The 12,535-nt window shown below is 38.9% G+C and overlaps 1 protein-coding gene across 3 annotated transcripts in view; it reads right to left on the bottom strand.

Moving 5' to 3' along the window:
• Positions 1-12,535, bottom strand: part of SCAPER (S-phase cyclin A associated protein in the ER) — a 166,046-nt gene that overhangs the window by 119,878 nt on the left and 33,633 nt on the right. For 2 of the 3 annotated variants that reach the window (XM_070400670.1, XM_070400669.1), the window contains exons 10-15: positions 11,293-11,532; positions 6,426-6,596; positions 4,656-4,731; positions 4,334-4,451; positions 3,953-4,064; positions 1,843-1,983 (exon numbers count right to left, since the gene is read on the bottom strand). In XM_070400670.1, coding sequence (XP_070256771.1) covers positions 1,843-1,983; positions 3,953-4,064; positions 4,334-4,451; positions 4,656-4,731; positions 6,426-6,596; positions 11,293-11,532 — 858 coding nt within the window. The remainder of the gene's footprint in view (positions 1-1,842; positions 1,984-3,952; positions 4,065-4,333; positions 4,452-4,655; positions 4,732-6,425; positions 6,597-11,292; positions 11,533-12,535) is intronic. The other variant, XM_070400671.1, reaches the window with a different exon arrangement.

The raw sequence follows: 12,535 nt of genomic DNA, 5'->3' as shown, positions 1-12,535 counted from the left end.
CCTCATTGTAAAATTAAAAACTTCTAGAAAGAAACTTGAGAAAAAAATCTTAGTAACCTTAGGTTTAGGTAAAGATTTTTAAAATAGGATGTAAAACTCACCAAGTATAGAAGAAAAATGTCAACATTTTGAATTTTATCAATTTGTAAGACTTCAAAAGGTACTGTCACAAAAATGAAAAGGTGTGGCTCAGTGGTTAAGTATAGACCTATGAACCAGGAGGTCAAGGTTCGATTCCTGGTCATGGCATATGCCCGGGTTGAGGGCTCGATCCCTAGTGTGGGGCATGCAGGAGGTAGCTGATCAATGATTCTCTCTCATCACTGGTATTTCCATCTCTCTCTCCCTCTCCTTTCCTCTCTCTCGCTCTTAAAACCAATAGAAGCTTTTTTTTAAAGGCAATCTACAGACTGAGAGAAAATATATGCAAAACATAGATCCAGCTCTAGCTGGTTTGGCTCAGTGGATAGAGTGTCGGCCTGCGGACTGAAGAATCCCAGGTTCGATTCCAGTCAAGGGCACATGCCCAGGTTGCAGGCTTGATTCCCAGTAGAGGGGCATGTAGGAAGCAGCCGATCCATGATTCTCTCTCATCATTGATGTTTCTGTCTCTCTCTCCCTCTCTCTCTCCCTCTCTGAAATCAATACAAATATGTTTTAAAAAAACACACAGATTGATTTCCAGTCAAGGGCACATACCTGGATGGCAGGTTCAATCTCTGGCCCTGGTTGGGGAGCATGCAGGAGGCACCAATCAATGTGTCTCTCTCACATTAGTATCTCTCTCTCTCTCTCCCTCTCTCCCTCCCTCCTTATAAGTCTCTCTTAAAATCAATGGGAAAAAAACATTCTCAGGTGAAGATTAACAACAACAAAATAAGTTAAACATGGACACATGAACCTATCATGATCCATTCTCAGGTATTTACCCAAGAAAATAAAAGCACACATCTGCATGAATGAGTATTGGTACATGAATATTCAATGCAGTTATATCTGAAAACAAATGTCCATCAACAGCTGCTGAATTAACAAATTATGGAAATTCTATTCAGTGGTATATACTTCTCAGCAATGAAAAAGTAACTGATATACACAACAGCATGGATAAAATCAAAATCACTATGCAGAGTGAAAGACACCAGAGGAGAGAGAGTACATACTGCATGATCCCATTCATATAAAATTCTAGAAAATGTTTACAGCTACAGTGACAAAAAGCAGGTCAGAAATTGCATGGGAACAGTTGGAGGAAGGAAGGAATTACAAGAAAGCAAGAAGAAACTTTTGAGGGTGATGGAATTGTTTATAATCTTTATATGATAGTTGCAGGAATATATACATGTCAAAACTCATCAAACTGATGCTTTACATATGTGCTATCTATTGTCTGTCAATTATACCTCAATAAAGCTGTAAAAAATATATATACACATCATAGGATTATTTTTTAAAAATATTTTTATTGATTTCAAAGAGGAAGGGACAGGGAGAGATAGAAACATCAATGATGAGAGAATCATTGATTGGCTGCCTCCTGCACGCCCCCCACTGGGGATCGAGCCTGCAACCCAGGCATATGCCCTTGACTGGAATCAAACCCGCGACCCTTCAGTCCGCAGGCCAACGCTCTATCCACTGAGCCAAGCCGGCTAGGGCTATATCATAGGATTATTATAAAGACAAGATACTGCACCTAACAAGCTTAAAATGAGCCCGTAAAATGCTGTTATTCTGGACAGAATAGACATTTGATAAACATTAGCTTTTTATATAACAATTGTTGAAAAGGACTTGGGTAACTAATTCAATGCTCAAAGCACCTAAGATTTATGTACTCACCTTAGCTTCTTCCTCTTGTGCTTTTTTAACAATGGCTTGTAATTGCACTTCTCGCTTAAACTCAGCATGAAGCAATTTCTCCTCCATCATCCTACGTCGTTGATCTAGCAATTCTTCCTTCCACTTCCGGACATCTTTTTCCTGCATACAGTGAAGTACCACATCCTCACGTTCAGCACACAGTCATTTAACAGAAGTGCAAACTGATGAACAGTTTAGTACTTGTAAGTGGAAAGAGTTAATGGAGCAGACTCCAGAGACAGCCCGCTCGAGTTCATAATCTAACTCATTGGCTTGTTTTCAAGACTGAGTCAATACAGGTACAAATCTTAGAGCTGTGCATTAGACATGGCTCAGCTGAAATACCTGCTGTCATTATACTGCACTACGAGTAAGCTTTCATTAAAATGAAAACAGTGTGTATTTGTTAGCCTCGTAAACCTAATGTCTCTAGTAACCAAATTCAAGACAATTAGGTAGTTTTATCCTTGAGAATGGAAAATGGGGAGAAGTCTGAAAAATTACATTCATTTGCATAAGAAGCAAAAAGAGCCTCCAGAAGAACAAAAATAGACATAACAGTTTCCTTTAAATCCCTAGAACAGTATCAAAAAGTAAAAGACTCTGCTCTAGGAAATCTAATCCAGCACCAATGAGAATAAATTATAGAAAATCAGATGTTGGCTCAACATGAACGAGCTACATAACTATGTGTTTAAACACCTAAAAAAGTATGACACAGGAACAGCATGGATAGAATCCAGAGGACAGACCCTTAAAGCCCTAAGTAAGGTGGGGAGCCCAGAGCAGCACTGAGCCTCTCCTGCATTGTGTTCACATCTGTAAAATGGGCTCAGTACCTGTTGAACTCTGTACCTCCCACAGTTACTATGGTGATCAGTGAGAGCATGTATGTAACAGTGTTGAAACAATACCTTTTATGCAAATGCAAGGTGGGATTTATCAATAAAAGTAATGGAAGGGATACCTACATTGATGGGAAAAGTAAACCAGAGAACCTCTAATGCACAATTTCAAGAACTGATCTCCAAATAAGTGGAGGTTATATTATATATTGAGAAAAAGGTTATAAAAAATAGTGCAACTTCCATTCTGGCAGCTTACTTGCTCTTTCTTCCTCTCTCTCTCAGATACTTTCCTGGGGGAAGCTGGCAGCCATGTCATGAAGAAAGTGAGGAACTGAGGTCTACAGCCAGCTGATGAGAGGACCTGAAGCTGCCGTAACCAAAGGGAGTCTGGAAGCGGATCCGTCAGCTCCAGTGACTGCTGCCCCAGCCGACAGCGTGACTACCCCTCGTGAGAGACTCTGAACAGAAGTCACCAGGCAAGCCACCCCCCTCCCATGCCCACAGAGGCTGTGAGCTATTAATGTGTGTTGTAGGCTGCCAAGTTGTGAGGGCATTTGTTACACAGAAAACATAACTAACACAGTACTCACCTACATCTGCCACATGCAGGTAACAACAAACTGAGCAACAGCCAACAGCCATCCTAGACGCGTGCTACTGTTTTACACACTTGCCACATTTAATCACCCCAACAGGTTAATAATTACAATTTCACTTTACAGATAAACAAACTGAAACCAGTATTGTTAAAGGAACTTGCTCCAGGCACCATATCTTACGTAGCAAAACCAGGATTTGGCCTGGTTGGCCATCTAGGGTCCATGTTCCTTCCACTATGCCACACTGATCAGAAGTAACACTGCTCTAAATAATCTTAAGAATCTCGCCTATAATTCTCATTACTGCCCCACTTACTCAAACTTTACAATATAGGGCTCAAAACTGTCCTACCAAGTCTTCTACACTTTGCACAAGACTCCCCAAGGAAACCCTAGAACGAAAATGGCAAAAATGATCCATGCAAATGCTGCAAAACAAGAATTTACCAGCTAATTTAGGAATTAAAAATTCTTTTTACAGGTAAACTTCTGTAATCCAACTGACATAAATACCTTGTTTCCTAGAATATTTCATTGTTTTTATAGTTCTTTTAGCTTCTCTCAGACCATAAGAAAAGTTCAATTTGAAAAGAAGCCCACCAATTTAAGGCTATCATAATTTCCTAAATATTAAAAACTCACCCTTTCTAACAATTTCTGAAGCTTTAATGTTTTCTCTTCACGTAACTTTTCCCTTAGCTGCTGTGCTTTCATCTGTTTCTCTTCATGTTTCTTCTTAGATTCTGCAATTGTTCTATTAATACAAGCAAATAAACAGGCGACATGAATGTTTACATGATAAAACCAAAAATATTTTCTTTTGTCTTCAAAGTTCTAAAAATAAATACAAAAGGCACACAAAAATAATTTTGGTCTAACTTTTCAGGAAAACACTGTCACTTTTCAAAGAATCTGAACTGTCCTGAGTCAGGTGCCTTAAAATGTTATTCAGCAACTCTGTTTAACAGTCAAGAGTGGCTAGTTTCCCTCCTGTATAGTATTTTAAATTTTCTGAGGCCAGACCTTTTGCGAGATGGGGAGGAAAGTTTCTCATGCATGTGAATTCCATGTCCTGGAGGTCTTGCAGGTTCCTCCTCTACAATATCCCCCCAGGATGTATTTTGGCGCCAAGATTCACGAGCTGTTCATTAAAAAGAAAACCACTGTTACTGCTTAAGCACATAGTTCTATAAAACTAACATTCAGAACAGACTTTTAAAAGGCATCAGCATTCTTACTCCATATTTTTTATTTTACACAGAAGTTTGTGTAATAAGATCATCTACTTTAGACCCCTCTGCCTGTACACAAAACACACACACACACACACACACACACACAATACCTTCATAATCCGCAAGGACATCATTCCAGTCCATAGACATACCACAGAAAAATACATTTCCACTGCCCATGCTGGCCTAAAATGTAATAAGGAAAATTCAAAAACAAATATTTGAACACAATTATAACCTTAAAAAGTAAACTGCATATGAAATTTTCCCAGCTTGTGCTAGTACATTTCATCTAATAACTAGCTCAAATCTAGAATAAAGCACATACCTCTTATGGTCACAATAATAACCAAGTTAAAAATGCCATAGTGTAAACACTTTAAGAGGAAGACAAATCTACTTGTCATTTAATAGCAGAGACAAATCAAGTGAATTTAAAAGAAACATATTGGGCCCAGCCAGCGAGGTTAAGCATTGACCTATGAACCCAGAGGTCACGGTTCAATTCCAGTCAGGGCACATGCCCAGGTTGTGGGCTCGATCCCCAGTAGGGGGCCTGCAGGAGGCAGCTGATCAATGATTCTCTCTCATCATTGATGTTTCTATCTCTCTCCCCCTCTCCCTTCCTCTCTGATATATATATATATATATATTATAAAAAGAAACATGTTGCCCTATCCTGTGGTCGGCAAACTGCGGCTCGTGAGCCACATGCGGCTCTTTGGCCCCTTGAGTGTGGCTCTTCCTAAGCCTTAGGAGCACCCTAATTAAGTTATTAACAATGTACCTACCTATATAGTTTAAGTTTAAAAAATTTGGCTCTCAAAAGAAATTTCAATCGTTGCACTGTTGATATTTGGCTCTGCTGACTAATGGGTTTGCCGACCACTGGCCTGTACTATTATAACACACTCTAATATACTATACTAATACAGTACACGAGTACTACATACATCCTGACAAATTCAGATCAGACATTAGAAGAGCTCAAGATTATTCTTTAAGAAATCCCTCTCGCCCAGCAGGTGTGGCTCAGTGGTTGAGCATCGACCTATGAATCAGGAGATCATGGTTTAATTCCTGGTCAGGGCACATGCCAGGGTTGTGGGCTCGATCCCCAGTGTGGGGCGTGCAGGAGGCAGCTGATCAATGATTCTCTCTCATCATTGATATTTCTCTCTCTCTCCCTCTGCCTTCTTCTCTGAAGTCAATAAAAGTATATTTTTTAAAAAAGAGCCCTAACCGGTTTGGCTTAGTGGATAGAGCATCAGCCTGCGGACTCAAGGGTCCCGGATTCGATTCCGGTCAAGGGCATGTACCTTGGTGGCGGGCACATCCCCAGTAGGGGGTGTGCAAGAGGCAGCTGATCGATCTTTCTCATCGATGTTTCTAACTCTATCCCTCTCCCTTCCTCTCTGTAAAAAAGCAATAAAATACATTTTTTTAAAAAGGAAAGAAATCCCTGTCATCAACAACTTGAGTCTGCTGAGCACTTAGTGACAGCGAAGCAGTGTATCGTTTGCTTTTTATTAGAATAAAAACAGTAAAATGCCTTATATTCTTCTTCAACCTCTGCAATTACAATCTGAGTAATGCTAAGTTCTTACTTTCTGAGATTCAATTTCTTGATTTGTAAAAAGAAAATAACTTCTAACTTGTCAAATGCATTGTACTAAAAACTCTTAATAATGTTAAAGTGCTAAAATAAGAATTGCAATTATTTATTGTTTGTCTTAATCACACAGAATGATAATACAGTTATTGAAGATAATTTTAAAAGTCATTTTAAATAGGACTGGATGAACTCTAGGTACTCTGGCAGTAAGAATTTTATTTTTGAATATACTTTTTTGAACAATTATAAAATTCTAAAGGCTCACAGAAAAATCACTGTCGTTGTCAGTTTCAATATTAATATCATTGTTTTCTTCAGCTTCGATTTCTCTAGTTAATTGTTCCTCTTCAGCAATAGCACTAGCAATGGCTTCTTCATTGGCCTTTTCTAGGCGATCTGCTAGCTCTTCCTTTTTAGCAAGAACTTCTGCCATGGACTGCAAAGTTAAAAACAAACAGCATGAAGAGTCACCACTTGACCGGCAAGTTCAGTAGTTATCTCACTCTTTATATTCTAATCACACACTCAACAGTATACAGAACATAGCACTGTTCTAGAATTATAAAACCTCAGGTCCAGTATAGGCTCAACCACTCGCTAGCTGTGTGACTTGAAAGTTTCTTAAAATCAAGAGCCCATTTTGTATTTCATAACATGGTACAGTAATCCATGACTTACCTTCCTTACCAGACTGCTGTGTAAGAGAAACTGTGAAGTTGTATAAATAACAGGTATTATTATTTATGACAGTGTCAATTTCATTTGCATGCAAAAAAATTCAAAAGTTATAGGTCAAATATCTTAAAAATTAAGGAAAACCATCCTATATAATAATCCTATATAATAAAAGGCTAATATGCAAATCGACCAGACAGCGGAACGACCAGTCGCTATGACGTGCACTAACCACCAGGGGACAGATGCGTCATTATGATGTGCACTGACCACCAGGGGGCAGCTGCCTCCTGGTGGTCAGTGTGACCTCCAACTGCAGGCTTAGGCCCACTCCCTGTGGGCCTAAGCCGTCAGTCAGACACCCCCCAAGGGCTCCTGGACTGCGAGAGGGCGCAGGCCGGACTGAGGGACCTCCCCCAAGTGCACGAATTTCGTGCATCGGGCCTCCAGTTTTACAATAAGGGAAACAGAGAAATAATTTATGTAATGTTGATGATACCTAACTTAGATATATGTATTACAAGTAATATAGATCAGAATCATTAATTTATAAATCCCCATGGTAAGCTAAATACACATATACAAATATAGCTCCACAGTGATATTCAGATATTTCCATATCCCTCTGTTGACTGATAGAACAAGTACCAAAAACATAGGAGACTTGGACAATATTATCTACAAAAGTGACCTCACTGTCTTCCCAAGAGAAATGAAAATATGTGTTCAAAACAAAGACAAATGTTCATGGCGCCTTCGTAACAGAGGACCTGGGAAAAACTCAAACATGTCATCAAATGAATGGATGAATAAATATACTGTGTTACATGCATACAACAGAATAGGCCTAAAGACAATAAAAAAGAATGAACTAATACACAACTACATGAATGAAATGTGAAACAAGTATGCTTGAGAGAAAGAAGCCGCACAAAGATTACATTATTCCACTGACATAAAGCTCTGAAAATACCAATTAATAAATAGTGATCGCAGGAAAGTGATGACCTGGGAAGGGGTACAAGGAATGGCAAAAAGTGGGCATGACAAGGGGGGAAAGTGGACACTTTTAGGGCAATCGGTATGTTCATTATCCTGACTGTAGAGATGACTTCATAGTTATAAACCTATCAAAATTTATCAGTTTACATATTTCAGATATGTGAAGTTTACTAAAAATCAATTATACCTCAATAAAGGCATTTTAAAATGCAAATGCTTAGTCCCAGCTCAAAAATGAATAGGTTGGGAGTAGAACCCAGGTTTTGCTAGCTCCTTGAAAGCTTCCCCTCCTCCTTCCCACCTCGTCTCTCTACCCTCTGCCCCATACAACACTCTCCCTGGGAATACAATGGGGTGAGGGAGTTTAGATGAGAGTCTATTTCTTTACATCATAAAGTTTTTCTCTATAAACCCTAGAATACAGACGTTGACTGCTGTTATGTCCCACACAGATATTACAACTAATAGCAATTTAAAAATACAAATAGTAGCCCTGACCGGTTTGGCTAGAGCGTCGGTCTGCGGACTGAAGGGTCCCAGGTTCAATTCCGGTCAAGGGCATGTGCCTTGGTTGCGGGCACATCCCCAGTGGGGAGGGGCGGGGGGGGGGGGCGGGGAGGGGTGTGCAGGAGGCAGCTGATCGATGTTTCTGACTCTCTATCCCTCTCCCTTCCTCTCTGTAAAAAATCAATAAAATATATTTAAAAAATACAAATAGTAAAGCTGAAATATTTAACTTCACAAAAAGTAAGTTCACACATGAGCCCATTTCCTCAATTGTATCTTGCCCCAAGTACATTTCCATTTAGTCTCTGAAGACCTGAGAAGACGTTAATACGAGAGACCTTAAGGATGAAGTGATGATTCCATTACCCACATGTATGTTTTACTATTTCACACTGTGAATTTCAAATAAATATCTGCATACATCATTTGTATATCTATGAAAAGAAAAAATTTAAATATGACCAATTTCTACCCCATATATTAAATCCACTACTTGTTATACTATAATGATGTTCAACCTTTGAAACCATTCACACTAAAACAAATTATTCTTTATTCCTTATTAAAGGAATCTAAGTATTTTTTTCTTGTTACTATCAACCTTATTTCTCCCTTAACCCATATGGTTTCATCTGTATCTAATGCTATTCTCTATCAGAAGTATAATGTGGCCTATTATCATCTGCTGACAGCATCTTGCAGTATGATGAGGCACTAATTTTTTTTAATTGCAAATATTTATTTCAAATTTGATAGCCACAATTTTCTTGCCTGAACCTAATAAAGAGCTAATGAAAGTGGCCAACATGGACAAAAGATTAATATGAAATAGATGTTATAATATTTTAATACAGAGACAATTCAATATTGAAACTATTTTCATTTCTACCTTAGCCATAAGAAAATTAGCAGCAAGCAAAACTATAAGTTTATTTTATTTTTTCTGAATAGGCCTGGAAGTTAAAAAAGAAAGTAACATAAGTGACAACGAAATGACCTAGCAAGTGTTTGACTGAGATAAGTTATAATACTTCTCCCAGAATTTTAAAACTGTCACTTCCTTGTTAGAGCTGAAAATAGCTCTTACAAATTGTTCTTCCTGATGCAAATCCACATTAAACTTTGTATGTTAACACAATTCACTCAAAGCAATTCCAAATGAGTACATACAGACTTAGAGAAAATTATGTAATGAATGATACTAGTTGTTGATATAGCGTTTAATCCCATTTAAATGAGGGTTTATCCAGAGAGCTGACTGAGGTTTTCTCTTTCCTTCCGTAAACCCAGTGCTCACACACCAATTCCACTGGATAAGTATGTGCTATGCAGCTGGTAGGTAAAGACTCAGAGACTTGGGATTCCCAGGACTGTAAAGGTGAGTAACATGTAATTTGCAATATGAATATAGTTATAAATAAGAACATTTACAATTTATTATAATGTAAGGCAGTATAAAAAAGTGACTATTCAAAGAATGGGTAGGTTATTTTTCATAGAAATGATGAAATCTGAGTTGATAAAAGAAATTTCATTGGGGAGAGGTTTGGAAGTCTGTGATGTGATTCAGAAGTTGCTGATGGGCTTTTAGGAAGATCATCCTGGTGGAGGGTCTGTTATGAGAGAAGTGAGGGAGAACTGAGAGCTCATGTGTGTTCAGGAAATGGCCAGTTGAGAGGAGTAAAGAAGTTGGAAAGACAAGGGCGGTCGAGGTGAAGTGGTTATGGAGGAAACTCGTATCATAGTAAGTGAAAGGGTTTGAACTTAATCTGCAAGTAATAGGGACTCACTGACCATTATGGGACAAGAAAGTAATTTCTTAAACCTGAGCTTTGAACTGATAACTATAATGACAGTGACCTAGGAGGATTTGAAAGTGGAGACAGATAGACTAGTTAGGCTGTCAGTTAGGTGGGGCCATGTATTTAAGGTTTGGCCAACAGATGTAAATGGAAACAGCCCGGAGGCACTAAGTTTTTAAAGAAATTATAGTATACTAGACGCCCAGTGCATGAAATTCCTGCACTGGGGCGGTGGGGCGGGGAGATCATCCCTCCCAGTCCGGGAGCCCTCAGGGGAATGTCCAACTGCCACGGAGGCGGGAGGGGCTCCCACCACGGCCACTGCGCTCGCCAGCCGTGAGCCCGGCTTCTGGCTGAGCTCCCCACAGGGGGAGCGCACTGACCACCAGTGGGAAGCTCCTGCATTGAGCGTCTGCCCCCTGGTGGTCAGTGCACGTCATAGCGACAGGTCGTTCTGCCGTTCGATCGATTTGGTTATTAGCCTTTTATTATATAGGATGGTGGCCATTTAGAAAAGCACATTTGAATAATTTTTCGCAACAACTTTTTATATATGCTTATTTCTTCTGAAAGTTACTTTATAAACAAAACTAGCATGACCTATTCTGGATTATCCTCAGATCTAGTATCTTAATACTAATGTGGGAAATAGGAAAATATGAGCAGAAGTACTCATCCAAAAATATAGACCTACAAATAATCACAAATCAATGCATTTTTACTGAATCTACAATGGGAATGATACATAGATTTCATCTTGAACACCGCCTCCAAGCACTGTCTGAAGTCTGTGAAGAGAGCTTTTAACACTCATTCCAGTATGCACCATTTCCCACCTATCAGAGAGCTGCATTTGCACGCAAGACTTGCTATCGACTCAGTTTCTTAATGCTAGACTAAAAAACACATACAAACTGAAAGATTTTGAGCAAGTTTTTTAACTCTCACATTCTCATTTTTTTCCTCTACAAAACAAGTTTGATAAAAGTAAAATGTTAAAATAAAATCATACGTACAATGCTTTGTAAAAAAAGTGCTTTGTAAAGGGTAAAATAATACATAATACAATTTATTATTGGGGTTTATGCCTAATAATAGGTTATCGCTTTAACGAATTCACTCATAATTCTGATAAGTTGTTCTTACCAAGTTAGCAGCACTCACATTTGAAATATCTGAAGAGTCCATTTCACTTTCTATCCTTGCTTTCTCTGCTGAAAATCTCTCTTCATCTGTATGCAAAGGAGGTGAGTCATCTTGCTGATTAATTGAAACACACACTGTATCCCCTTGCACAGCAGGTATTTCAGAGCTTCGCACAGAACTGTCCGGTAAGATGCTGCTACTGCCAGAGTTCTTGACGTCATCCAGTGTATTCACTGTGAACTAACAAAATATATTTACAGAATGAGTCCGAAATACTAACGACTATACTTTAGAAGCAGTTGTTAAGTGGCTGGCAAAACTCACTCATCTTTTTTTGTATGTTTCAAGTGTAAACAAAAAGGAACCATTAAGCAAGCAGCCACAAATTTTATTTGCATACCAACTATGTATAGGGCACTGAGTGCTTTAAAAAATTAAGCAACACATATTGTAATTATATTTTACTTTAGTAGCCTGTTCTTGATGAGTACTTTAAGATATGCCTCACATGCCCTAACCGGTTTGGCTCAGTGGATAGAGCGTCAGCCTGAGGACTGAAGGGTCCCAGGTTCAATTCCGGTCAAAGGGCATGTACCTGGGTTGCGGGCACATCCCCAGTGCGGAGTGTGCAGGAGGCAGCTGGTCAATGTTTCTCTCTCATCGATGTTTCTAACTCTCTATCCTTCTCCCTTCCTCTCTGTAAAAAATCAATAAAATATATTTTTAAAAAAAGATATGCCTCACAAAAGAAATCTGTTCACAAGTATAATATTTTGTCTTATATTCAAATAACTAAAGGCATTTACATGGTTTTTGTGAAGACTGTCTATTATAAAATAAAGGCACTTTTCACCAAAACATATACTTTGAGGGCATTTTACTAAAAAATATGAAGCATGCTCTCTTTAGATACCATTAACACAACCTCTAAGCATCTTTCATGAAGCCCCAACACAGTACATAATACCAATTCTCAGATCTAAGAGAAATACACCATAAACAGTACAGTATATGTAAGCACACAGTTTCAGTATAAGTTCATATTCTTTAGATTTCAACATCTTCCCATTCCCCTTTAAGAATATCTAACACACTGGAGGCCCGGTATACAAAATTCATGCATGGGGATGTGGGGGAGGTCCCTCGGCCTGGCCTGCACCCTCTCGCAATCCAGGATCCCTTGGGGGATGTCCTCCTGCCTGCCTGATCACCCCTAATAACTCACCTGCCTGCCTGATCACCC

Source organism: Myotis yumanensis, unplaced genomic scaffold, assembly GCF_028538775.1.
Source record: "Myotis yumanensis isolate MYYU_CA2020_CCGP unplaced genomic scaffold, mMyoYum1.0.hap1 SCAF_20, whole genome shotgun sequence".
Taxonomy (NCBI): Eukaryota; Metazoa; Chordata; class Mammalia; order Chiroptera; family Vespertilionidae; genus Myotis; species Myotis yumanensis.
The sequence above is the reverse complement of the archived record's forward strand: the minus strand, read 5'-3'. Positions and strand labels throughout refer to the sequence as shown.